This window comes from Doryrhamphus excisus, linkage group LG19 (assembly GCF_037039965.1).
Source record: "Doryrhamphus excisus strain RoL-2023G ecotype Guam linkage group LG19, RoL_Dexc_Guam_v1.1, whole genome shotgun sequence".
Classification (NCBI taxonomy): Eukaryota; Metazoa; Chordata; class Actinopteri; order Syngnathiformes; family Syngnathidae; genus Doryrhamphus; species Doryrhamphus excisus.
Window position 1 is genome coordinate 11,958,991 of NC_136375.1, and position 27,576 is coordinate 11,986,566.

The 27,576-nt window shown below is 41.8% G+C and overlaps 1 protein-coding gene and 1 long non-coding RNA gene across 2 annotated transcripts in view; both read right to left on the reverse strand.

The window, feature by feature from the left end:
• Positions 1 to 16,285, reverse strand: part of sgk1 (serum/glucocorticoid regulated kinase 1) — a 40,252-nt gene extending 23,967 nt beyond the window's left edge. The window contains exons 1-5 of the mRNA XM_058056721.2: positions 16,151 to 16,285; positions 9,776 to 9,934; positions 9,529 to 9,622; positions 8,007 to 8,188; positions 6,377 to 6,619 (exon numbers count right to left, since the gene is read on the reverse strand). Coding sequence (XP_057912704.1) covers positions 6,377 to 6,619; positions 8,007 to 8,132 — 369 coding nt within the window. The 5' untranslated portion in view covers positions 8,133 to 8,188; positions 9,529 to 9,622; positions 9,776 to 9,934; positions 16,151 to 16,285. The remainder of the gene's footprint in view (positions 1 to 6,376; positions 6,620 to 8,006; positions 8,189 to 9,528; positions 9,623 to 9,775; positions 9,935 to 16,150) is intronic.
• Positions 16,286 to 16,400: 115 nt separating this feature from the next.
• Positions 16,401 to 26,572, reverse strand: LOC144902133 (uncharacterized). Its single transcript, XR_013630419.1, has 7 exons — positions 26,273 to 26,572; positions 25,310 to 25,370; positions 23,850 to 23,990; positions 18,773 to 18,920; positions 18,561 to 18,627; positions 16,513 to 16,617; positions 16,401 to 16,436 (listed from the first exon to the last, which is right to left on the reverse strand). It is a non-coding gene; the product is annotated as an uncharacterized LOC144902133 (long non-coding RNA).
• Positions 26,573 to 27,576: the final 1,004 nt, after the last annotated feature.

The window sequence follows — 27,576 nt, forward strand, 5'->3', positions numbered from 1 at the left end:
CTAGACGACAGCAACGCTTGGCGCTGATATAAAATTGAAGGTCGCGAGGGCACAATGCGAAGAACTGGGACGAGCTTTGAATGGAATCAGCCGAGCGTTTTGACGCGTCGTCTCGTCTCATTCTCCTACTCGCTGCATTAGCACTGGTGAATGAGAGGCGAGCCCGCGGGACCTCATTTCCCCGCCGAGGGAGAGCAAGGGAGATGGATTTGTCATAGGTCGCCTCCTTCGGACTGCTAAACAAAGAATCCGACTCACATAAGAAGATGCAGATCATCTCCACACTGAAGATGAGCTCGCCCCCGAGCAGCTTTGTCTCATTGTGAAATGCACATGATGCTATTTCAAGGCTTGGCTAGCTCGTCCAAATGACAGCTAGTGATTACTGATTGGCCATAAAACAGCCGGGATCACAGCACAAATCATGGAAACGCATTGACGTGACATGTCTGTCATTCATTTCATATGCGACTGTCCTCACTAGGCTCCAGTAGTAGGTATGCTGGAGCCTATCCCAGCTGACTGGACTCTTCACCAACCAATTGCTGGGTCTCAACCACATGACTTCGCATCAATTGTATGAGGGTACATGGTGTCACGTATCAAATACATGAAATAGTTGAAAACAAGACAATGGAAAAGCAGTGAATGCTTACCTCGGCGTCAGACATAATAAAAATACTGCCTTATTTCAAGTGAAATTCAGGTGCAATATGTGCAATACTACATTTTGTTTACTGAAATTCCACATTTTGGTTACTGCAATTCTACATCTTGTTACTGTATAGGTATTGTTTTTGACTGAGATTCTACATTTTGTTACTGCATAGGTTATTGTTTTTGATGTACATATATTTACACTTATTTTGAACAGCACATGCCACTTTTGTATTTATATTGTTATTCCTTGATTTATTTTTATCCTTTTCCTTGTTCTTATTATTACTTTCTACAAAATGCACAATGGAGTTGCACTCAAATGTCGTTGTTCATTCATTCATTTTCTACCGCTTTTTCCTCACAAAGCCTAGCCTAGCCCAGCTGTCTTCGGGCGAGAGGCAGGGTACACCCTGGCCAGCCAATCACAGGGCACATATAGACAAACAACCATTCACACTCACATTCATACCTATGGACAATTTGGAGTCACCAATTAACCTAGCATGTTTTTGGAATGTGGGAGGAAACCGGAGTACCCGGAGAAAACCCACGCACGCACGGGGAGAACATGCAAACTCCACACAGAGATGGCCGAGGGTTGAATTGAACCCTGGTCTCCTAGCTGTGAGGTCTGCACGCTAACCACTCGCCCACCGTGCCGCCCCCAAATTTCGTTGTATGCAATACAATGACAATAAAGGCAATTCTGATTCTGATTCTGAACCGCTAGAAACCAGGGACAACTGTATCTCCAACTTTTTTCACAAAAACAATATGACATCTGAATGACAAGATAGTGTTGCATTGGCCAGTGATGATTTGATTCAAGACCCCCCCTCATCCATTTTGGAATAACCCATTTGGTGCAACCTCAACATGCCCAAGTCAAACGTAAACAAAAAACATAGCAAAACAACCAAGCTAACTTCAATGTATATCAACACAGTTTAAATGTAGAACATTCATTTTCTACCGCTTTTCCTCACAAGGGTGGCAGGGGTGCTGGAGCCTATCCCAGCAGTCTTGTTGTGTTAAATAGTAACATAACCCATAAATATAGTCAATATGGCCTTAAATGTATTGATTATCCTAAACTCTTTCAATGCACTTTTCATTTGTTCTGTATTGCAGTACTGCATGTGTCCAACTGATCTTTGTCAAGACTTGCTGGCTTGGACTTGACACCCTTTGGCTTTAAATCTACTGCACATGCTGTCTATACACTGCACTTGTCTCAGCAGGCTAGATGTAATCAATAGTCACGCCAGATAGCGATCACTGTTCTCCCTGGACATGCTTGACTTGCCTCCATCCCTCTTTCTCTCTCTCCCATTCCTTTGCCTCACTTCCTTCCATTCCTCTATCTTTCCCCTGCTTGGATAACTATTTTTCCCCATAGGAAATAAAAGTTGTAAATGATGTTGTGCGCAATACTGTATGATAACGGAGACAGCGTACAGGAACATTTCCCTTCAAAACTGGCGTGTTTGAAAACCGAGGTTTCACTCTGTAGAAAATACAACACCGGACTAGAAAACAACTTAAGATAAAAATAATCCACATAATAATAATAATAAAACACATAATAATAACATGGCACGGCGGCCTAGTGGTTAGCTCTCAGACCTCACAGCTAGGAGACCAGGGTTCAATTCCACCCTCGGCCATCTCTGTGTGGAGTTTGCATGTTCTACCCGTGCATGCGTGGGTTTTCTCCGGGTACTCCGGTTTCCTCCTACATTCCAAAAACATGCTAGGTTAATTGGTGAATCCAAATTGTCCATAGGTATGAATGTGAGTGTGAATGGTTGTTTGTCTATATGTGCCCTGTGATTGGCTGGCCACCAGTCCAGGGTGTACCCCGCCTTTCGCCCGAAGACGGCTGGGATAGGCTCCAGCACCCCCGCGACCCTCGTGAGGAAAAGCGGTAGAAAATGAATGAATGAATGAATGAATAACAAGCATTATGATTAAGAATTAAGTGTAAAAATAACAATAAAAATGGCCTTAAATATTATAATAAACAAGATAAAAGTGTGATGAAGACAAAAATAAACAGGATATAAATATATAAAGAATATAAATATAGTATAAATGTGAAAAAATAGTGAACAAATGTAACAGTTACTGATTGTAAAAGTACCAGATGGGTAGGATTTAATAAGCTTTGCTTCTTCCTACTCCTTTTGGACATGTGGAACTGTGAACTGATTATGTGATGCATTCAATTGTAATCTGATGTATGTTCAAATGAAATAAAACCATTACCATTACCAAATAACATCATAACAGTAAAAAGAAATAGCTGTAATAAAATGGACCAATAATAAAGTGAAAGTAAGTGAAATGACAATAAGGCCTCTTTGGAGGTCTGTGCTCTCATTAAAAAGTGCACCTTGTGTGCCAAAATCCTCATAAGAAGGACAAATGTTCACTCCGAGCTCCTTTCATTATGAAGTGACAGCGAGCTCGGTGCAGTTCAATTGGCACTCATGACATCCTGTTCCTTTATGGGCCTTGCTTAGGTAACTGGGGACTAGAAAAGAACTGTCACACAAAGTTGGACGCATACAATTTTTTAAGATGAATAATTCATCTTCAGCAGCGACTGATTGAACAGATTGATGAATTCATTGGTCAGCAAAAATTTGGGATATGTTTTTTTTTTTAACTCCTCAACAAGGACACTTGATGAAGGAGATTAGTGGAAATGCTGCGTTAGCTTCTGCTCCGTGTGTGCGTATTTGTTAGTGCGTGTGCTTGGGACTCTGGACGCTCTTATCAGGAGGATTTATGTTTTTGATTTGGGATCACGTTGAGGCAGTGGGGCACTTTGCTTTGACCTGCTGCTCCAATAAAAGCGTCCTCTCAGCTGTTCTCATCTCTCTTTATCACTGCTGCTCCCTCTCCTTCTTAATGGCTGCTTCAGCTCAGCTCCAGGAATTCTTCAAAAGCCTCCTTTCTTTTTTATATCATCTATTGGCTTTGATGTTTACACTGTGACCCTTCTTTTTAATGCAGCCATTTCATCCCAAACGCTCCAATCAACCTACTTTCAGGCCCTGCGTGGCGCTTTTGGTGTCATAAAGGCTCCACGCTGGTCTTGATAGCATCATAAAAATGGGAGTCACAGCTACATTTAGATTTGGCTCTGACAGGCTCATCAGAAGTTGCAGCAGGGTGAAGGCAGGGCAGCGCACAGGGTCAAGGCTAGCGTCCACCCACAACCCCCCCCTCCCCCCAGCCGCAAGCATTTTTAATGGTGCTGACACATCACAGCATTTTAACAGCGTAATTGTGTGTCCTTCAGGGCTTGGTATGAGTAAGTGACAACAACATGTTGCCATCTTGATACCAAATTTGTTGTTAAGTTAAACGCCACAATCTTAATTTGAATCAGAACCAAAATCACTCAAGACACAGCCGTTATTGTCTAAATAGCTGGCAACAGACAAACATGGAGGTGGTTATTATTTAGGACTGCATGAGTGTAGCCTGAACTGGGGAGCCACGGTTCATTGAGGAGAAACATCAAGTCCAGCATGCACTGACACTGCATGAATTGAGCCTGATGGCACTTTTCGAATAAGATAAGGAGTCCAAACACACCTTCAAGATGGCGAGTGCCCTGGACCTGAACCCAACTGAGCATCTATGGGGGAACCTCAAGTGGAAGGAAAGTCATGCAGTGTCAAAGGTAATGGAAGCTGATGATACAGCACTCTACAAGAAGCAATGAAGTCTGTAAAATTAAATAATTTAAAAAATAAAAATAAAAAAATTGTTAACTATAATGATGAAAATTGTAATATTAATGATTAATGACCCTCGGGCATCTCTGTGTGGAGTTTGCATGTTCTCCCCGTGCATGCGTGGGTTTTCTCCGGGTTTCCTCCCACATTCCAAAAACATGCTAGGTTGATTGGCGACTCCAAATTGCCCATAGGTATGAATGTGAGTGTTAATGGTTGTTTGTCTATATGTGCCCTGTGATTGGCCTCTCGCCCGAAGACAGCTGGGATAGGCTCCAGCACCCCCCGCGACCCTCGTGAGGAAAAAGCGGTAGAAAATGAATGAATGAATAATGCTAAAGATTATAACAATAATGATAGTAATGATAATGATAATAACAATAATAATATTCCAATGACAATAATAACAGGGGAAAACAAGACAGTGGCATGAACATTATTTTACATTATTATTATTATTATATCTTGCAAAAAGGGGTAGGCATTTATAAGCTTTTGCTTCAGCCTACTCCTTTTGGGCTTGTGATCAGATAGTTGAATACAGATGTAAATAATGGAGAGTTGTATTTTGATTGGTGTGGGAGATGCACTGTGGTGTTTTGTGTATTTGCCCGAATAAATAAATAAATAAATAAAAGCTAACATCATGTCTCATAACAATACTGATGCCTAGTGACCACAATAATACATAGAACTTGTTTTGCCTAATAATAAGCCATAGTCTACCATGAAACAGCAATCATTTATTAATTATTTTTTGGAAAAAACGTACAGTAGTGAGGGTGAACTGTATTGCTATACAAGCTGTGTACTGACTACTCCAAAGTATATCCAATTTCAGGTATGAAATGTGAGGACCGTACTCGCTCAAGTTGTGACATTGTGACTTATGTCAGTGTTGTTGGGACAGACTGTTCACCGATGACGCACTATTTGCCAACTACATGTCAAGTCAAATACAAGAGAAGTACCGTCAGAGTCAATCATTTGAAAAGAATAAACACGTACCGTGCTGTAAAAAAACTAGCTACAGAGTTAAAGACCACCCTCCTCTTTCCCACCTTCACTGATACACACCCATTAATTCTATCCACGCACGCTCACATCGTTATCTCCAGTGAGACATTGGTGTCGGAGGGTGAATAAATGAGGAGATAGCTACAAGAACAGAGCAAAGAACAAAGCTAAATATTATGCTGGCAGAAAAATGGGGACTATAAAGACCAACAACAATGACGCCAATGTTTCTCTCACACACACACACGGTGCATGCTGGGAATGTGACGACTCATTGTATCACACACACACACAGACACATGGTTACAATGGGTATGATAGGCATGATGATTGGGATAACCATTACGCTTGCGGTTACATAACTACTGGACAACATTGCAAACACCTGCTGCAGCATTAATGAACTAGCCTGTGTGTGTGTGTGTGTGTGTGTGTGTGATGGGGGTCTTTAAAAAAGGATGTGATGTAACAACAGTCATGGTGCAGTTGAAAGGGAGAGGAACGATCAACAGAAGCGTTCATTTGCTTTGACATCTGCTAATTGGCAGAGCGAGGGAGCTTAGGGACATTAATGTTGTTATACAAGACTCATTTCCTCCATTTTAATATAGTTTGAAGACTTCTTATTAACTTATTATTTCCACATTGCATGTCTTCTATTTTGGCTAGATATACCTAATAAAATGTCTAATGAATGTAGGTCTTTAGTAGTTCTATTATAGATATGAAATGTGTCGTGTCTTATTGTAAATTCTACATTTTATTTTAGTATAATGGTTACAATAAATGTACGTTTTAAAAATACAACAACATTACATAAATTTTGCATTTTAAGGCTCTCATTTGTTTTGATTGACTTTATTAAAAATGTCATTTGACATGATATATCTATCCAAACTGGATGTCATTTCATGGTGCTGGTGTACCTAATGTTTTGCCTCTCTCACCTTGCAGCCTTTGCTCTTGTCCCGACTCTTGACTTGTTCTCTGTTGGAACACGGCGATGGCGGCTCGGCGTGTTGGTAGTGGTGGGCGCCGTGCAAGCCGGCATAGTGGCAGCAGCCATACGGCGAGGGGAAGTGCGTGTACCACAGGTCCTCGGACAAGGGACACTTGGGACACGGGTAGAGGAGACCTTTGCCCTGGACTTTCTCCACACTCACTTTGGGATTCCTCATCCATCTCCGCACCTTCGTGGAAATATGTGAAGATGTCAATACACTTGGGAGCAAAACAAATGTTGCAATTCACAAAACAAAGTCTGCCTTGTTGAACCTTGTCTGAACATTTTTTAGACATTTTTAGCTGCGGTTTGACTTGTTTGTGTTAAAAGTACAGCATCCTGGAATGGGTTCATTAGCATAACCGTGCAGCCTTAAAGGTCACACTGCACCATGCTGAGCTCATGACGGGGGGTGTTTAAGGCCAGTCCCTTGCTGGAAAAAGAAGCGGAAATGAGTGTGTCAATCTTCTTGTGCTGATGTAAGATGCAGGCCATCACTCCTTTGCAGACATTTATGGAGACAATGAAGGTTGTGGGGACGGGACAGAAGGTAAATGTTTGACTAGTCTTGTGTGTACCAATGTCTATAGCGTCAACCTGATGAGAAAAAAAAACAAATATATTGGGACAGTTTCATAAAGCCGTATGTCATTTATAACATAGGAAAATTAAAGAAATGAAACTTAACAGAATTAATTATGTTCTTTTTTTCAGTGAGAGGACAGACAAAGCCCACTTGTCTTGCTGCATATACACACACACACACACACACACATAATGATGCCATGTGTATGATGTGGAGGGCATGTCACGGCATGTTGGGACGAAATGGAAAGCATGGAAAAATCTTGTAGGCGGCGGGTCAACATGATAACAGCTGAGCACACGCAGGTCACATGACACACTAACAACATATACTACAAAAATTAATTAATTTCCTCACGTTGAATGCAAGTGACGTCATTCCCGGACATCTTTAAGACTATAAAAATGACCAAACCGATCACAGTCGCACACTCATGGTGCTCATGATTAGGCGTCATTCACGCCTAAAGCATGAATATGGAAGAATTTAACCTTAAATTACCAGCTGAACAACTGCTCGGGATGAAACTGGTTCTTCTCAGATGTGTGCAGGTAGGCGTCCCCAATGAAGTGGCCAGTGAGTGTACATTGACCACACAAGGAAACCACTTAATGTAACAAGCCATTAACACTGCACAGGAAATGAGTCTTATCGTCTAACATTGCAGGACAAGCTGACTTAAATCAAAAGTATATATGATAGAGCCTGAGCCAGCTGGGTGATGTCATCATTTCTATTTATTTATTTATTTATTTATTGTCCAGCAGACACTTGTGGTGCACACTCACGCAACAGTGTTTTATGACACGCGCGCACACACAAGCACACGCAGTAAACACAGATGAGGAATCTTGCACCTGATTAGCAGTGCCCGCTTACAATGACATCATCTCTGGCGCACACACACACACAGGCTGTGGCTGTTTAGGTGCACACACTCCTACAGTATGTGTTTGTGTGTGTGTGTGTGTGTGTCATCCCAACTCACCTTCCTCTTGACAAACTGAAAGGCAGAGCACTTCTTGAAGGAAAAAGCTGTCTTCTCTCCTCCTCCTGCACCTCCTGCTCCCCCACCACCACCACCTCCTCCTCCTCCTCTGTTGACCAGCTTCATGGCCGACACTGGCACCCCGCTTGCCTCCGTAGATCCCAGGGTGACGGGCGGAGAGACTGAGAGAGACAGAGGACAGTTGTTTAAGGCATGAGGGAATGTCGTGAATTCCGAGATGAGCAAGATGCTTCTGTGTAGAAGAGAAGAGGATGCGAGGAGGAGGTGGAGGTGGTGAAGGAGGCAGATGGACCAAAATTCAAGAGAGAGAGAGCGAGAGAGCGGGAGAGAGAGAGCGAGAGGGTGAGTAGCAGAGGGAGGCGGGACGCTCACAAAGAGATGCTGGACTCTTGAAAGCATTATCCTCCTCCCGTGAGATGCGTGTGATGCAAGTTTGTTCCAGAAGTTTGCATCTGTTGTTTGTGTCAGCATCATAAGGCCATGCAGAGCAAACACTGATCCAACATACTCCTCAGTTAAAGCCACGGTGAGTAATAATTGTCCATTAAATTAACAGCTTTAAAATCATGTACTAACTGGTACCCTGACAAGTATTGAGAATAGCATCCTGTCTGTTGTCATAGCAACCCCAGATCACTAACTTGAGTGGCGTTTAGTGTGTGTGTGGACCAGCCAGGTCCCCTCTCATGTTGGAGTCGCATAAGCTCAGAAAGGCAGGAAGCTTGCATGACTGCAGATGAGAGGATTTGTTTACATGCAAATTAGATATTAAAATACAAGTCATTTAAAACAGACATAGGTAATTGTGTCTTAAAGTAACAGCTTGCATGTGGCGGTGGTCCCCTGCCTTGTAACAGAGAATAGCATCCCCTTGTTGCCACAGCAATCAAATTTAGTGAACCAGCCAGGACACCAATCATGTTGAGCATCGAGGCATCATTTGACATATTTAAAATGATGGGGACACTTAAAGCCACCATAGGTAATATGTATACTTGAGTAGTGAGAGTGGTACCCTGGCATGTATTAAGAATAGCATGTCTTCTGTTGCCATAGTAACCTGAGATTGCTCCCTTTAGTGGTGATTAGTGTGTGTGGACCAGCCAGGAGGTCCCTCACTTTGGATTACCATAACCTCAGACTGCAGATGAGAGGATTACTTTACATCCAAATTAGACATTACAAGTCATATAAAGGAGAAATAGGTAACAATTGTATCTTAAAGTAACAGTGTCAAAATCACGTGGCGGTGGAGCACTGCCTTTTAACAAAGTGGTCACTATTGTGTGGACCAGCCAGGACACCAATCATGTCTAACCAAGATGCATCACTTCAGGTGTTCAAGTGATGGGTTCATTCAACCCTTAAAGCCACCATAGGTAATAGATGTACCTGTGGTGAGAGCAGTACCCTGGTAAGTAAAAAGGGGAATGTCTGCCTACATTGCGTACTTTTGTGGTCTGTAGAAAGATATGGACCAGCCAGGACAACTCTTGCTTACCTTTATGCTAATCCGTCTACAGACGAGTGTACTGCCTCAGTTACAGGTGCTCCGTCCCTCCCGTTGTTCCCAAACCAGTCCAAGGGGAGCCGTGCTGTTGTTCCGACAGGGAAACAAACACACAGGAAGTGTAAGAAGATGATGGAGAGTCCAGATGCAGTCGTGCCACTTTATCAATGAAAGGCTCCGCAGTGATCACATGCCGCCTCCCTCCTTGACTCCCTCCTTCTCGCTCCCTCATCACCACCTTGTTCATTTTTCTGCAGCAGTCCACGCTGGCTCCTCCTCCTCCTCCTCCTCCTTTCTTTGACTGTGCTGAATTGTCTCAATGGGATGTGTTGAGGATGGCGTTCCATCTATGCAGACATCCGTTACATCTCTTTATGTGTGCCCTTGACTCACAAACCTGCAACACAGAGTGACCACAGTGTCAGCCATTAACATGAAATATCTGCATTAAAAGGCGTCATAAAGTACAATGACAAGCAGTAAAGAATGGTAGACCTTGACCAAAGCCAAATCATATTCAATTGCCTGGATTTTGGAGTTGTATTTAAGAAGTAGTCTCCGAATAAATGGGGACAAAAAAAAGAAAAAAGTTTTAAAATTGATCCCATAGAAACACCGGCAATTGTTGCAAGCTAAAACTTGACTCCCAACTTTGCTTCCTGTCCACCTGCCGTTCAGCTCCCCTGGGAAAATACATTTACAGCAACACATCTTATTTATGTCTTAAATTGCTTTTTTATTACTCTTATTATGGCTACTATATTACGTAATAGGAGTGTAAAGTGCATGTCTAGCGGACTCTAATGATGCTAAAACCATATTTAGAAGGCCATAAACAGGTTTTCTATGCTCGAACTACCAAAATATTCCATTTACAAATAAGGATTCCAACTTCGCAAAAATGTACTTAGCACGATCGGGCCTGCAACCAGTTAATCTGTTTAAATGAGGGATTAATGCACAATTTCTTAGCTAGCCTATGTTGGCCTAGCATAGTTTAGGCTAGCTTCAAATGGAATAGGTTCCTATGCACTCAGAGTTTAAAGTTAAGAAATAAAAGCAGTAAGGCTAAGAAAGGGTATTTTTCCATAACATGACACTGCATGTTTATCTAAAATTTAGCCGACTCGAGTCATGACATAGACATCATATAACAGATGACCCAGCTAGCCAGCAATAGAAAAAGGCTGCATTGGCTCCAAGCATTTGTACGCTATTCATTGAAACCATCTCTTCATGGAGCTAAAAGCTTCTCTATTCTGACAACAACTCAAATATAGCCAGCAGCTCCGCGGCGCCATAAATTATTCTGGGATCTCAAGCCAAAGATGCTCTGCCGCTACTCAGAATTCAAAAGTGCAATAAATAATTCATAGGACTGTTGCTTAAATGGTTCACGGCACTGCGAAATTCAACTAGGGATAAATCTCCTAAGCAATAAAGTATCACACGTACATACACACACCCTTCAAAACAAACCTCCAGCCGCGACTTGCCACGTGGGGGCCGCTGTTAACATGCATGCCGAGCTTATTATTTACCTGCAAATATGCAGGGAGCGCAAGGGAAGACGTTTGAGAACTTTTAATAGAAAGCCAAGCGGGGCTCTTCTGAGCTGCAGTGATGGTCAGGCTGTGATTTAGACTGGCTGTCTCACTCTGCTAATGAGCTCCACTGGGCATGTTTGGATGGTAAACTCAACAAGACCTCTGGAAGGAATTAATCCTTCACATGCCAGTTTATAGAGACACTAATCTCTGGTGGAAACAAAGACTCTAACTATTTGGTCCACATCAAAACGCCTGTGCAGGCCACCAGGTGAAGGCCACCAGGTGAAGGCCACAGCAACAGGTGGCGCTGTGACCCCTAACTCGGGAGTATTTTGTAGGAAAGATAAATGCTTCACTTTAAAAATAAAAAAACAGTCCATCAATGGTAGAAACAGCTAAGTTAAAATGCAAACACAATAGTATTGAGCTAGCTATTGTAATAGCAAAATGTTAACATGTCGCATACGTAGTTGAATTATTATTTTGACACCATTTTCAGCTGCTACTATACAATCTAAACAACCAATCAAGGTTAGAAACAAACAACTAAGCTAGTGGTTCAACAAGCAAAATGCTAACCATCATGCCATATGTGGTTGTTTTCTAAAATACCCTTTAGAAAAATCTAACACTTTATGAACCACTATGCAGTCCAGTCCATCTTGTTTGGGAACAGCTGAGCTAGCTGCTAAACTAGTGTAACCCGCTTGCGCTGCACCCAAGTTCTGACGAAATAGAGTCGAGAGGACTAGCTGTCATGCTAACTGTGCTAAAACTGTCAACTTTATGTCCAGCGTGACTCTTAAGGTGTCAGGGAGTGAAGTCTACCAATGTACATCCACGCAGCCATACAAGCTAGAACCCGTGACACTTGTCCAAAAAATGCTAACATTGGTAGCATGCTAACATGGTATTGTCAGTCAAAATTAGTCACACATAAATGTTTTTCAGTCACTTTAAAGTCTATTAGTTAAACATTTGTGAGATATTTTCAACAGTTTTTGAGCCAGTTTTGATGAGTATGTACACTCCAAGGTTTAAAAATAGCCAAGATATCTGCTAAAACGGTAAAGTGATATCATGCTAACCTTGATGCTATGTCATAAACAAAATTAAATGTTCTTTTTGTTTGTTCAATATTCTTTAGATGTTCTCCCTGTACAAGCCAAGGTTAAAAATAGCGACGTTAGCTGTTAAATGAGTAAAATGCTATCATGCTAAGTTTTGTCAGTCCAAACTAAACATTCAGTTCACTCCCACTGAGCTAACTCCTGACTCCATAAGCATATTCCTCCCTCTAAGGCTGGGAATAGTAACTGTTGGGTTTTTTTTTTTTTAGCACGTGCTACCATTAATTTCCCCACACGGGATTCGCTCAAGCAGAGGTGCACATGCTGCGCCGCTACACAAACAGACAGCTTTTGTCGAGTGTGAATAATCCCAAGCATCGTGTGGTTGTCTTTTTGTGGATGACTGACGGGGCTGCCACCTGCATGTGTTCCCTTTCCTAAGTAAACAACATTAATTCACCGTGACAACAGCGTATGACAAGTGATCATTGTGGGTGACGCCCAAGCATTCTGTTTGTGTGAATATGGAAATGTGCTTTTGTGTACGTTCACGTGAAGGCCTAAACTTAATCTGCCTGGATCTATCGTCGCCTAATGAGCTACACACACTCTCTCAAACACGTGTCTAGCGCCAGTGTGTGTGTGTGTGTGTGTGTGTGTGCTGCGTGGGAGGCAGTAGCGTGTGGTGATCCAGAGGAGCCCACAGTACCCCGCACGTGCCTGATTCTGGAGAATATGTGTACTTTGTATTCCTACATCAAAAAGATATCAAACATGTCAAACACAACAAACTTCTACTTGTCTTCAGAGTTGGTGGTGGACACATACGAGGTAGATAGCTGCCCAGCTGGAATGTTTTGTTGGCAACGGACCTCAGTCGGAAGTGGACCGTCTGACGTAATAGCCACAGGCTCAATAATTAGAAAAATTACACAGTTACAACAAACCATATAGAGTAATACCTCATATTAACGGCCAAGATAAGGGCTTTACAGATATGTCATTATTTTGTCAATACACCCTCATAGGATGATACACAGCACCAAAAAACTACAATAAATATACTGCTATGAGTATTATTATCCTGTAACATTATATAATCAGATGCCACTATATCAGGTATTTGCACCACGTATCTTGTGACGTTCCTGTTTATCTGTTTATCTCCAGTTTTCTTGAACAGAATCTCTCCATCATGCAACGGCACAAAGGAAGGAAGTTTGCTTGAGGGCTTGTCTTAGCGCTACATACCTGGATAGAGAAGGTCGGAATGTGGACACATTCTGTTCTCGTCAAGCCAAATGTTGCACAAGCCAAGAATGTGGGGTGGTGAGGTGTCATGTGATGGCGAAGTCAAGGTGGACGACCTTTTTTGTTTTTTTTATTATCTGCATACTTATGTCCCATGCTCTCTTTCTTTCTTGTCTCCCGTTCAATCATCGGCTCCGTCGCACTCCCGTGTGACCTTTTCAGTGATACAGTCTTCAATGGGTGACTGACAGGAATGAGCCTGGGAGGCTGGAAGCCAAACAAGTGAATAGGAGTCACTGGGGACGTAGAGTGAAGGGCATTTTATCATTTCGTCTCATCATGATGCTCGGCTAATACTGTACTTCACTGATTGATGCTCCTCACTCTTTGTAAAGAAAGAATTGACTCAAACTGTAAGGTAGAACCAGAGGTCTTTTTGAAATTGTATTATTGGTTAATATCGAATGCAAACTATAATGTATTCATTCATTCATTCATTTGTTCATTTTCTACCGCTTATCCTAATGAGGGTTGCGTGGGTGCTGGAGCCTATCCCAGCTGCGAGAGGCGGGGTACACCCTGGACTGGTCACCTGCCAATCACAGGGCACATATAGACAAACAACCATTCACACTCACATTCATACCTATGGACAATTTGGAGTGTCCAATTAACCTAGCATGTTTTTGGAATGTGGGAGGAAACCGGAGTACCCGGAGAAAACCCACGCATGCACAGGGAGAACATGCAAACTCGAGGGTGGAATTGAACCCTAGTCTCCTAGCTGTGAGGTCTGCGCACTAACCACTAGACCGCCGTGCCGCCCACTATAATGTATGTTACTGAAAAAATTTGCAAAATGGGAAAGACGCTATCTCCTCAGTGTATCACAGTGTATGCTTCTTACACAGTTCTTGCACCGCTATTCTGTTATAGACTTTTATTATTATTATTTATAGAGTGGAGGGAGCCACCTGCTGTGGCCCGGCAAAGTGCAATGTATTCGAGCACACGCTCCGAGTAGCCGATGTGACGCCACGGAGGTCTCTGGCAAACCTTTTTTGCACTTTTCAAAAGTCGCAGCGCTGCCGTTTCAGGTGGCTGATAAGGTTTTTTTTGTGTGCTGGATTTGGTACAAGGATGCAAAATGTCTTTGAAAGTGAATGTTTGTTTACAAGTGAGTTGAAGGGAAGCTATGAGGAATATAAGGCGCCCTGACGCGTTTTATCGATTATTGGATTTATTGGCGTCATAATTCTTTCATAACAAAAATTATTGGTCCAATAATTATCGTCCATCTGTATTTATTTTATTTCATGTTAGTCTATTACAAACATACATTATGAAATATTGGAATACGCAACATGATAAATAGTCAAAAATGACTTTGTTCAGGATTCTGATTGGATGTTGCTTGCATGAATTCCATTGGAAGTGATGGCAGGAAAAAAAAAAAGGGTTCCAATGTTTTGGCCACAAAGTGCAAAAAAAGTCAACAGGGCTAGTCGTCCATCCAACTATATATGGTCAATATGAACTCTGCCCCGCGTCCCCCTGCACTGTCAGTCCCATTGTACCAGCTGTGAGATTCCAGCCTCTCCAGGAACAATGGGAAGCGGAGACATCAGAGGCAAAAACCCAAGCGATGCCACGGCGATAAGGAAGTCTGCAGGAGCTGCACTATTTACAGACGATGCTTTTGTCCTGCGGCATGCCAATCATTTCCCTTTCTCTGCCCTGATCGCTCGCTTTGGGGCTACGAACTCATTGTTTAGCTTTGTCCTTTAATGGGGGGGCCCAGCACACATGCTGTGATGACAAATAGGATCATATATGGTAATGACAGGCTAGAGAAGTACTAGTACTACTGTTTGTTTTAGTCAGTATGTTTTTTTTTAATTGACTAGGGGAGTAAAATTATTATAAAACTGTATTATTTTATTGCACATGCATTACTATGACATATATTATATATATATTTGCAAGTGATTATTACGTGTCATTTCAAACATAGTGTACACCCTGTAAATGTGCCTAAAGCTAAAATTGACGGGTATGGTCTTTTTAATCAGATTTACAACTGAAATAAACCTTTTTTTTAGTGCTTTGCAAAATAAAAAAACAAAACAAAAGATGTGCGTTTACTCCAGGTGTCACAAGATCTCATGAGATTAAAAGGAGATTTGTCATTCAAGAAAAAAAAATGTCTTGTGGGCATTGGGAGGCTTGGGACGATAATAAATGCATGAATTCATCACACAATAAATGAAAATTAGCTGGATAATTTAGCCGGCCTCAATATATTGCCATATTATATGGTCCGTAGAACAACGGCGTGAATGGAGTGAGACCCTTTTGTCAGTCCTACAGTGTCTTTGTCTCATGTGTTGTCAACCCTGCGTGACACAGCACATTCATGTCATGTCTGTGTTGCCATGCACGACGATCGGTTTCTGTGATCGGCTTTGAATGGCTTTTATCGGCATATACCATGTCATGTGTTTTTAACGGAAATTGTCTGATACTCTTTGGCTGATCAATAGGAGCATCCCTCGATACAACCCATGCTAAGTGCTACTTGTAGCCACAAATACATAAAGTTAGACACCATTTTCTAGTGGTTACTGCATATGATTTCGCAATTAAAGTACATTACCTTTGCGGATATGCTAGTTTCTCTCTTTAGCCGTAATGCTACACGCTAACCGTAGTAAAGTATATTTATATGGTTTCCGCACTGACCTCGGCTCACATATTGTCTTGTCGTTGATGCCTGAAGCCCGCTTTGTCCTTCATTGTCTACTTCCTGAACCGCGGGCAGCTGCTTCCTGTCTGGCGCCACAACGATGAGCAACCGCGGCCCGCCTTCAGCATTTCGGAAACAGCCGGGATGGGGGTGGGTGGTGCGGTCATAAAGAGACAAAACAGATAAATTTGTATAAAGGAGAATTTGACAGACATTCCCAAACAACAGAGGGTGATACTTGCCTTGAGGAGCGGCAGGAGCGGCAGGAGCGGCAGGAGCGGCCTACGGGAATATAAACGGAAGTCATCTATTATAAATAGGCTCATACGGTAGACTCTACCTTATCATGTATGTGTACCTTGTTTAACAACCATTTAACGCTCCTCTCATCTCTTTTTACTGCCTCTTTCCAAGGCGCCTATTTTCGCCGGCAGGCAAGAATTCCGATGACATCACGCGGATGCTGCGGGAGAGAGTGTCTTTTTTTTTATAGACAGTGAGAACGATGGAGAAGCAGAAAGTGTGCTGGGGGCTCGCTGCATGGGAAAAAAATAGAAAAAGATGAATAGAGAAAGAAGAGAGAGCGATGGAGATCTGACATGAAGGGAGGGCAGGGGAGGGGGGTAACTGTGTGTATAAAGAGCATTGGATATGAGCCCCCAGTCGGAGTCCACAGGGAACCTGGCCTGCTTTCTCTATATAACACACATACAATACATTTCCATTCTCTACTGCGCTAATGCAAATGATACATCATGGTATAAATATGGGGAGGATTTCAAATAAGAGTTGAGAATAAAAGTATCCATTTGCCTGCTACCTGATCTCAGAGAAAATAATTCACTTGATTTATATGGGACTGAATGGTCCATAAAAGCAAAAATCCATCCATCTCCTATGCCGCTTATCCTCACGAGGGTATGTAGGAGCCTATCCCAGCTGACTTGGGGCAGCCCGGACTGGTCGCCAGCCAATCGAACGCCAATTTGTAAGCATCGCGATCCATTTGTCCATGCGGCCTCCTGCCTAGGGTACCACTCTTGCTTCCTTGTCCACCACTCTAATTGAATGACCAGGTGGTTCTTCATTCCTTGTGTCCTTTGGCAACAAACCGAAAAAGCAAGCAAGCAATTTGTGGTAATGGACTTGCGTTCACTTTGTTCTACCCCGCACTTAGCTTCCTCTTTGGGGGTAAAAAAAAAAATCCAAAGTATATTTCCTGCTCTGCCTTCTTTGAAGAGTGAACAAAAGAGGAGAGCTTCTGCTGAGGAGAAAGCGAGGGATGTCACTGAACGTTTGAACGGGGAGTTTTCAAAGAGGCAGACTCGTCATGAGCACGCATACTTTTTTGAGTAACGCCGAAAGACGTTCGCTCAAGCCGCGGCCACATTGCGGGGAATATTAAACAGAAGAAGAGAGCGGTAAAAAGAATGCTTATGACAAGACGGACAAAGGTCAGCGTGCAAACTCTCTCAAGGCACGGCTTTGTAAAGTTAGCAGGACTTTTTTTCTCTCGAGGAAGATAACATGATGAATATTTCATACAGTTGGCAACATCACTTGTCGTCAACTTGAAGAGAAAAAGGCTGGTTGTTATGGAGCCAAGGACAAACAATTAATAGAACAAAAACATTTGTCAAACATTTCATTTGTAGAATCATATATTTGAATTACTTAAATATACATGAAATACTACATACAGTATATTTTTATGTAATATATGGTATTAAATATATAGTCATTAAAAATATAATTAAAACACAATAAATATAATTCAGAATTTTATATGAAATGTATTATATTTATTTAAATATAATCACATTCAGCATTCATTTAATTAAAATAAATATAATTCCAAAATGAAGTAAAATGTATTTATGTATTATTTATTTATTTATTATTTATTTATTATTTATTATTTATTATTTATTATTTATTATTTATTATTTATTATTTATTATATATTATATATTATATATTTATTATTTATTATTTATTATTTATTATTTATTATTTATTATTTATTATTTATTATTTATTATTTATTATTTATTATTTATTATTTATTATTTATTATTTATTTATTATATACAATATAATAAAATAAAATCATAATATACTAATTAAATTTTTATTTGCAAGGAAACAAGTTGCACCAAACCCCAGTGAGCCATAGCTGACATTAAATCCAATCATAATACAGATTGTTATACTTATTAGTTTGCGTTACTTATGTTTGTTTGGGTGTAATTTTCATCATAAAACACTAGTAGAATTATGATTAATTTGGCACTAATAAAGTCAATTTTTTAAATGTAAAAAAAAAACAACCTAACAAGTATGATTATCCTTAATGCAAGCCGCCCCCCCCCCCCCTTGCTGAGTTTGATGCACATATTGACCAACTTTGCTGACTTCCACTGTTGCTTCTTTGGCCTCTGCAACATGACTCAGCATTTTACCCATCAACTGGCTGCAAGAGAAGAGAAGAGCAGTCACCCAGAATAATGAATAAGGCCAAAGCATTGCACCCGGTGTCATCATACTATCTTTGACCAATCCCAGTGTGCTTGCTCGACACCCCCAACCCCCCCTCGCCGCCACATACACACACCTACCGAAATTGATTGCACGCATCAGCAGTAGGGCCATAAAATTGTGCTGCATTTTCATTGGCAGAGGAAGCCTGTTCACCAGCCAATGAGGGTGCATCGCAGGCTTGTAGACTGGCAGCCCTGTAAAAACTACTCGGTGACTGTGGCACATCTGCAAGTACACACACACACACACACACACACACACAGGGCACATGAGGGAAGGCAGTCTTGCATCCAAAGTAGACTACTAAGTTTTCAAAAACATGCAAGATGTCGCTACAATGTGTAAATGTGACACCTATCACCTATTTTCTGTACTTCTGATGCCTAATATTCTCAAACAACAAAATTAGCATCTCCTGCACTTCTGTGTCATCCAATAAAAGTTACAATGATGCAAAAATAAGTAGAATGGCACTCATCAGCCCAGATAGTCAAAGCTTGACCTAATAGATCACATAAAATGGTTAAAGCAAAAGTAAACAGTACCGCATAGTGTTTGTTGTTGTGTAGAACAGCATGTTAGCTAGCAGGCTACTTCCTGGTTCAAAGACATTAGCAAAAGATGGGGGAACGCTACCATTTTTTAAAATTCTGGTGTGGGAGTTAATGGTTCATTTTTGACCTAAAAGGCAAAATTCAATCAATGAGTGCCATATTAATGGCTGTCTTTTGGTTAATTAGCTAACATGCTACTTCCTGGTTTAAATGGGTTGATATAAAATGGTGGAATTTGCCACTTCGTGGTTCCATCCATGACCAGATTACTTCCTGGTTCAATGTTCCCATTACTGATTCTGGTATTCGGGAACATTTTCATCTAATACTTTAAAGGCAAAATTAGAAAAAAAAAAGTTGTCTGTATATTAGCAGGTTAGTTAGCAGGACCTTTCGACAATAAAGTTGTAAATGTACAACTTTTTTTCTCTGAAATGCATGACTATTCTCTGAAATGTATGACTTTATGTCCTTTTTTCCCCCCAAAGTGGCCCTATAAACATTCATTCATTCATTCATTTTCTACCGCTTTTCCTCAGGAGGGTCGCGGGGGTGCTGGAGCCTATCCCAGCTGTCTTCGGGCGAGAGGCGGGGTACACCCTGGACTGGTGGCCAGTCAATCAGAGGGCACATATAGACAAACAACCATTCACACTCACATTCATACCTATGGACAATTTGGAGTGGCCAATTAACCTAGCATGTTTTTGGAATGTGGGAGGAAACCGGAGTACCCGGAGAAAACCCACACATGCACGGGGAGAACATGCAAACTCCACACAGAGATTGGCGAGGGTGGAATTGAACCCTGGTCTTGTGGCTGTGAGGTCTGTGCGCTAACCACTAGACCGCCGTGCCGCCCGGCCCGATAAACAATGACATGATAAAGTGAGTGTCAATGAACATCATCACCTTAGTAAAGGCCAATGTTAGATACAGCCATTGTATTGTATGTTTCTGTACCGAGAGCCCTCTCTCCTATTTCCCATTCTTGCACGATGCCTCAGTGTGATTTGTTTCTGCAGCTCGCAGGATGATGGTCTGATCATCCAGTATCGGGCTGCATGGAGAAGTACTTCCATAAATCAGTCGCTGTGCACTGCTTTCAGCTCAAACACAGACAGCCGTGGTTATATAAATACAAGTGCATATAGGAAGAGAGGGAAGTTGGCATGATATGAACTCATAGATAAACTTTCTTTTCTCCTTCCTTTGCTATTTATCACCTGTCTACGTCGGGTGGAAATTGGTTCGGTATGACAAAGCGTGCATTCAAGATGATATAACATGGTAATTCTTTTTTTTTTTCTACACTCGCTCTCCTCTCTGAATGATTTGTTTTATGACAGGGACGTCCGTGCCAAAAGCTATCGGTGCAGTTACATCACCACGCAGCTTGCTTGCTGGGTCTCATCGCTCTTTGGAATTGTGGGTCAGCGATGTGTGCAAATGTGAGCAAAAGCTTTGTCACGTCTGGGTTTTTTTTTTTTTTTTTTTTACCTTGCCATGGCAAAATGAGTCAATTTAATAAATGTTTTGTACAATTATTAGAATGTGCTGTGATTGTGTGCATGTTGAAGATGAATTAAAACATGACCATTACCAAACTATTTGAAAATAGTGCATCTGATTAAACATGCATGACGACAGCATGATGCACCACGCTCTCCCTTCTTACTCGATAGAGATCAGCTTTTACACAAAAATGCTGACGGTATCGCCTGCTGACTGACGATGATGATGATGATGATGATGTCAGGTTGCTGCTACTGGGACATTTCCATCAGATAGCGCAGAGCTTACACTTGCGCTAACTTGCTAAGTGACTTTTGAGTGGCCTCGCAGCGTGTTGCTGTTATCAGTGGCGTAGCGTACGTCACCTGGTGTCAGGTGCCACACGCTGGATGATACGGCATAAACAGGTAGGATCCAATACAAACGGCAGTACCGTTGGTCAAATAAAAAAAAATAATTTTGAGGGCAAGTAGACTAGAGTTCAATTCCACCCTCGGCCATCTCTGTGTGGAGTTTGCATGTTCTCCCCGTGCATATGTACGTGGGTTTTCTCCGGGTACTCCGGTTTCCTCCCACATTCCAAAAACATGCTAGGTTAATTGGCGACTCCAAATTGTCCATAGGTATGAGAGTGTGAATGGTTGTTTGTCTATATGTGCAATATTGTTTATATATGTGTTTGTCTATATAGAAAATGAATGAATGAATGAATTGAGGGCAAGTTATAACACTAAACCCTAAAACTAAATAATAAAAGAAATAATCAAGCTAACCTCAGCCATGTTCGACTTTGTAGCTGCTACAGGAAGTAAACGTATGCTCCAGAAAATGTGTTTTTTGGGACGTAGGAGAGGCACCAAATGTATCATGCAGTTATCCCTCGCCACTTTGCGGCCTGAACAGCGCCCTATCACGTCTTTTCTCAAATGCATTCATTAGTAAATGTTGTTTTGTGGTTGGCTGTGTTGTATTCTGGTCGCTAGGCATCACTGATGAGACATTAGCTTACATTACACTGCATGGAGTTATGGTATCTCAGAAAAAAATATTGTCCCTCCCAATCTGTGTGGAAGTGGTAAGTTATGGGCTTCTTACTTTATCAGTTTAGAATAAATACATTGGAGGCTAACTATCAATGGTAGTTGTTTTTGCCTGCATTCATCGGTTTGTTTGTGTTCAACATAATGTGAAGAGTTCTAAATGCTATGGCGCTAAATCCAGGAGACAACCGCCATTACGGAAAATGCTGTTTTTGTGAATAACTACTAAAGTAATACTAGTAACATTATGAATCTAATTCCTAATATTATTAATAATAGGATTGCGAAGGTGACTATAGGGGGGTTATTTCATGTCTACAGGGCTCTAATAATGGTAAAAAAAACATACTTAGAAAGTCATGAACAGGTTTTTTATGCTTCAACTACAAAAATATGACATTTATTGATATTGAATCCTACTTTGTGGAAACGTATCAATTAATTGTGATAAACGAGGGACGTCTGTACTCTATGGAAGGAGACTTGTTGAAATAATGGGGAAAATATATGCTGGATTTCCTTCTAAATTCTTTGAAGACCACACTACACGGGAAGCATCATGTACAAGTGTACAAGTGTCGGGATGGCTTTGCTGATGTGCAAAAAGCCTCCTATTGTTCTTCCCTCCTGCATGCATACAGTAGAAAACAAGAATAGCCGTCCTCAGATAAGAGCGAGCCACTCGTCTGCTTCCCCCGTGGTGCCTGAGTGTCTGCTGTCCCTTTAGCGTCGCCCAGGTGGGGTGGAGTCCACGGCAGAATAAAGCAAAGACAGTGCACACAATGGCTTTGGCCTGCATTTCAGCTATTTCCAGAGGCTTCCTCCACCTTTGGCCTCACCCCCAAACTTCACCCACCAACTTCACCCACCCTCCAGCGTCTAATCTGAGGCACACTATGTGAGTCATTAACATTATGGACTTCTGCGTACAGACTCCAAACGTCTTCCCGGATGCTGACTCTGCACTCCTGAGACATACTGAATGGTCAAAAAAAGGAAGAACTGCAATGAACGGGGGATTAAACTTGACCTTTTGGAAGATGGTGGGGTTTGTGAAGAAAATATTCATCCTGGGCACAGGAAGTGTTGGCCTTCCGATGACGGGAAACAGCCATCGCTCTGGGCGGCTGTCGTACTGTAGTACAACTCCATCTACACAAGGTTCTACCGCTCTACCTATGATATTGGCAATTGAAAAATGCTAAACAGACTTTGACTTGCAGAGCGCTTTTCTACCTTTAAGGCACTTTTGACAACGTTAGCACATTTACCTACTGATGACACAGCACCAGGAGCACGTGGGTCTCACTACCTTCAACGAAGGACACTTCAACGTAATGATGGGAGGATGGAGGATCAATGGAGACAACTACTCCACTACTCTACCTACTGTTTTTATTCTCATAAAATTGTTTATGTCTTGATATTTTCACTTTATTCTCGTAGTTACAGCTGTTCATTCATTTCATATTCATTCATTTTCTACCGCTTTTCCTCACGAGGGTCGCAGGGGGTCCTGGAGCCTATCCCAGCTGTCTTCGGGCGAGCGGCGGCGTACACCCTGGACTAGTGGCCAGCCAATCACAGGGCACATATAGACAAACAACCATTCACACTCACATTCATACCTATGGACAATTTGGAGTCGCCAATTAACCTAGCATGTTTTTGGAATGTGGGAGGAAACCGGAGTACCCGGAGAAAACCCACGCATGCACGGGGAGAACATGCAAACTCCACACAGAGATGGCTGAGGGTGGAATTGAACCCCTGTCTGCGCATTAACCACTCGATCGCTGTGCAGCCCGTTCCATTTTTAATTTCAATAAATACAGTACTTTGATTCAATATTCTATATAATTATAAATGAATATTATATATTTGTATTTATTTCCTTATGTTTTTAATGTTTGTTTTGATCTTAATTGTCATGTACAACAAGTGTGTCTTGACTTTGTGATAGTGACGTCTGTGCATCCTCCCTCACGTGAGTGAACTTTGCCCAGATGTTCCTCAAATCAAAACAGTGACCCTCTCCCACTGACCTTTCACCTTTCTGCAGAGAGTAAACAGCTCTTCATCAGCGTCCACAGTGACGCCAGTGCCCACTTTGGTCGATAGTGTCGGAGGGGATGCTCATGGTCATCATCGTCACCGTTGGGCAGGGAGGGGGGGGCTCTTGGAATCTAAAAGAACACACGTACATCACAAAGATTAGTACTGGGGAAACTTTTTGTTGTTGTTTTTTTTAAACCAATCAAAACGGAGGGGTGGAGAGTGGTGGGGAGTGGGGGGGTGGGGGGTGAAAACATATTTAATAATGCTGGAAAACACTGGACAGTGCAAAGGGTAAACGCTGTTTGTGTTTTCACTGAAACATTTTCCCAACTAAGAAATCATGTAAATCCAAATAATTTGTTCCAGAAAGCCAAAAAAGGTTCCCACAAATTATGTTTCAATCATTTTCCAACGAATTATATGCAGAAAATAATTGGAAATGCACATTCTTGAGGCGACTGAAAACAGGAAGGTGGCGGTGGTTGATCTCGCTGCCACATCGTGCCTTTGGGAACGCTCACAAATCAAAATCAAATCAAATCGAATGTTATTTATATCGCACAAAATCCTAATGGTGCTTCACAAGAGTGGGGGGCAACCACTGATGACATCTTAGACGGGCGACCTAACTTGCGGTTGCCATTTTGTTTGACTACATGATGGGAAAACCTCCTTCCCCAGGCTTTGCTACACATCTTAAAACAAAGCCTGGAGCTGTGCCAAATATTCACCAGTCAGCTATGCATTTGGTCGTTTAGCATATCGACAAAAACTAGCATGATGTTCTGTAAAAATGTGAGCTAAATTGTTCAGATAACTCGTCTTGTTTGTGTTCCATTGTTGTATGTGATACGTGTATATGGCGTCTATTACGTTGGGCAAGCGCATAGGTAGAGTGAATATGTAAAAGGTGGATAAAAGCGCACAATAACGCTTTTTGGAGAAACACACTCTCTGTACAAACTCACTGGATCACGTCGGGGTCACCGATTTTTTGACAACATGCTTCCAAGACAATATTGCGGCACCTCTATTTAAATTAATCAATTGTTATTACTGATTTAGACTCTGGAACGTATTTAAAATAGTTGAAAATACTGTAATACGGGACCTTTAACACCCAGTCCAGGGTGTACTCTGCCTCTCGCCCAAAGTCAGCTAAGATAGGCTCCAAAATGAGGATAAGCGACATAGAAAATGCATAGATGAATGGGACCTTGAATGGCGGTAACATCAAAACAATAAGTACTAAAACACAGATGATCATCAATGCACTTGATCAATGAAAGTGGGCCCCCGTGTTAATAAACACAACTGTTTGCCGTCTATCGATGGAGGCTTGTCATGTTCCCCTGACGTCCTATTGGCCGCACGGAGACACACCACCTTCGGGAATGCGGCCACTAAAGAGCAAACAACACGACTCGCTACACAAAGCGTGACTGACCTTCCTGGCACAAAAAGGGCCCCATATGACAGCACCGTATGTTTACATCATTCTCCTCCGCCTGCAAGCAAAACACACACACACACACCCTCGGGTTATCTGAGAAGCTGATCTTTGTCTTAATACTTATACTTTCTATTATACTGTATATTTCACAAGTCAACTTTTCTCCCACGATGCCCTTGAATGCCTCATCTAATATTTACAGATTAAATTGAGCACAAGGCCAAAGCAGCTGATGCTCGACATTTTGTTTTATTTTAGGAGTGCATTGACCCTACACACACACACACACACACACACACACACATACACAACTTTGGTCCATCTCGTGACAACAATGGACCCTCGTCTCGCTACGTTTCCTGAGACACGGGGAGACACTTTCCGGGGATTCTTGGTGCACACTGGCCAAGACGGAGACACGCATTAACACGCCCGTGGGGATGCCAGTGATTTCAATCCATTTCCCCAAATGTCGTCACAAATGTATGCAGACTTTTGTAAGACGACGACAGGGCGGTGTTCAAACGAGCACAGAGAATACGACAAAGCATGGATTTCCTGCTAGTGTTTCATGGCTTTGTTGGAAACACACAATGCGGCTTATTGTTAGTCAAAGAATACGCACATTTAAGAAGATTTATGTATTTAAGATCACATCTTTAAATGTGTCTCCAGAATGCCTTATATTTGTATTTTAGTAAATTGGCCATTTTATGCCTAATTTCAGCAAAATCTATGCACAATTAAGCAAATTGTTCATACTTTTTGCTAAAAAGAACGTGTTCCGTTGCTAGGTGATATACGCGTATGTGTGTACATGTGTGTACATGACTGTACTCTTGCACAATCCCACTAGAAGCATTGGCTATGCATGAAATATGTCACACAAAGTTACCAGACAAGAAAACAACATCATCAGTGACATAAGGTTTTGTCTAGATGTGTGTATGTGCAGACCTGGACCATAGCCTGAGGAATCAGAGGCCAAACTGAACCATCTGGTCCAACCACCGAGACCAGTAGGATGCTGGACCGGCCGGTGCCACCTCCTTGCTTCCTGTACACACACACCAAGGTTGCCACATTTTTAGATTGTCACATTACAGTATGTTTTTAAAACTATCACACCAGGGTACACGGGGCTGATGTGAACATCTAAAACGTCACATGACCCACTTTGGCCTCCTTGTTTACACAGTGGGAAGATGACCTGAGCTTTTTGTTGTTTCACCTGTCTACTTCCATTACATGACATTATACAAAACACGTCTGGAAACTGACCAGGAAAATAAATAAATCACCTTGGACACCAGATACCCTCAATATATTAGGACATTAGGACTATACCTTCACGGAAGTACTTGAACTGATCCCTGAGCTACTATCATTGACCTCAGCTACAGTATGCTACGGACCATCAATAAACGTCCCGCTTACACCTCAGCATGTCCCAGAATTAGCAGGAAGAAGCTACAAAGTAGGATTCCTGATGTATAAATGGAATACCGTCATAGAGTGTAGAAAAACTGTTTAAGGCCTTCTAAGTACATTTTTTTAACATTACTAGAGCTCTCCAGACATGAAATAACACCCCTATAGTCCATATTAACCAATAAAGTAGACATAATTAAGCCATCTAAAACATAAAGAAGACTTGTGCTCATGTGTGTTGCTACAAATGAGTTCCAGCAGGAGCCAGTACTAAACTCAGCTTATTCCAGAACTATGAAAATATTACATTTCTCACATAGGAATTCTACTTAAATGAATAATTCACTTATCACGGTCAATTCTCGGGACCAATGAACCGCTATATACGAGGGATTGCTATGTTTCAAATGCCTTTTTTTCTTATGGGTTCCACTGTGATGTGGAAATTGATGAATACGTTTGGAATGAATATTTCTCACTTTTTTTATTCTGAATTTTCAATAAGTCAAAAATGTGACAGTGTGAAATGTCAAATGTGGGAGGATGCGCTGGTATGTTCATCAGTGTGTGTGTTGCATCGGTGATGTACATGCTGGCTTTTGGAAGCAAATAAGGCCTACGTGTGGGATGTGTCGCGATCCCGAGCGCTTGCAGGGAGCTTTGTGTGAAACTGTATGCATGTGTGTGTGTGTGTGTGTGTGTGTGTGTGTGTCCCGCCCTCAACATGTCACACTTTGCTGTCACACACCCTTCTCTCTAAAAGATGTCGTGTGATGAAATGAAGACCACCCAAGAGTCGGCTTCGGAGGCTGTGAGGGGACGTGTTTGGC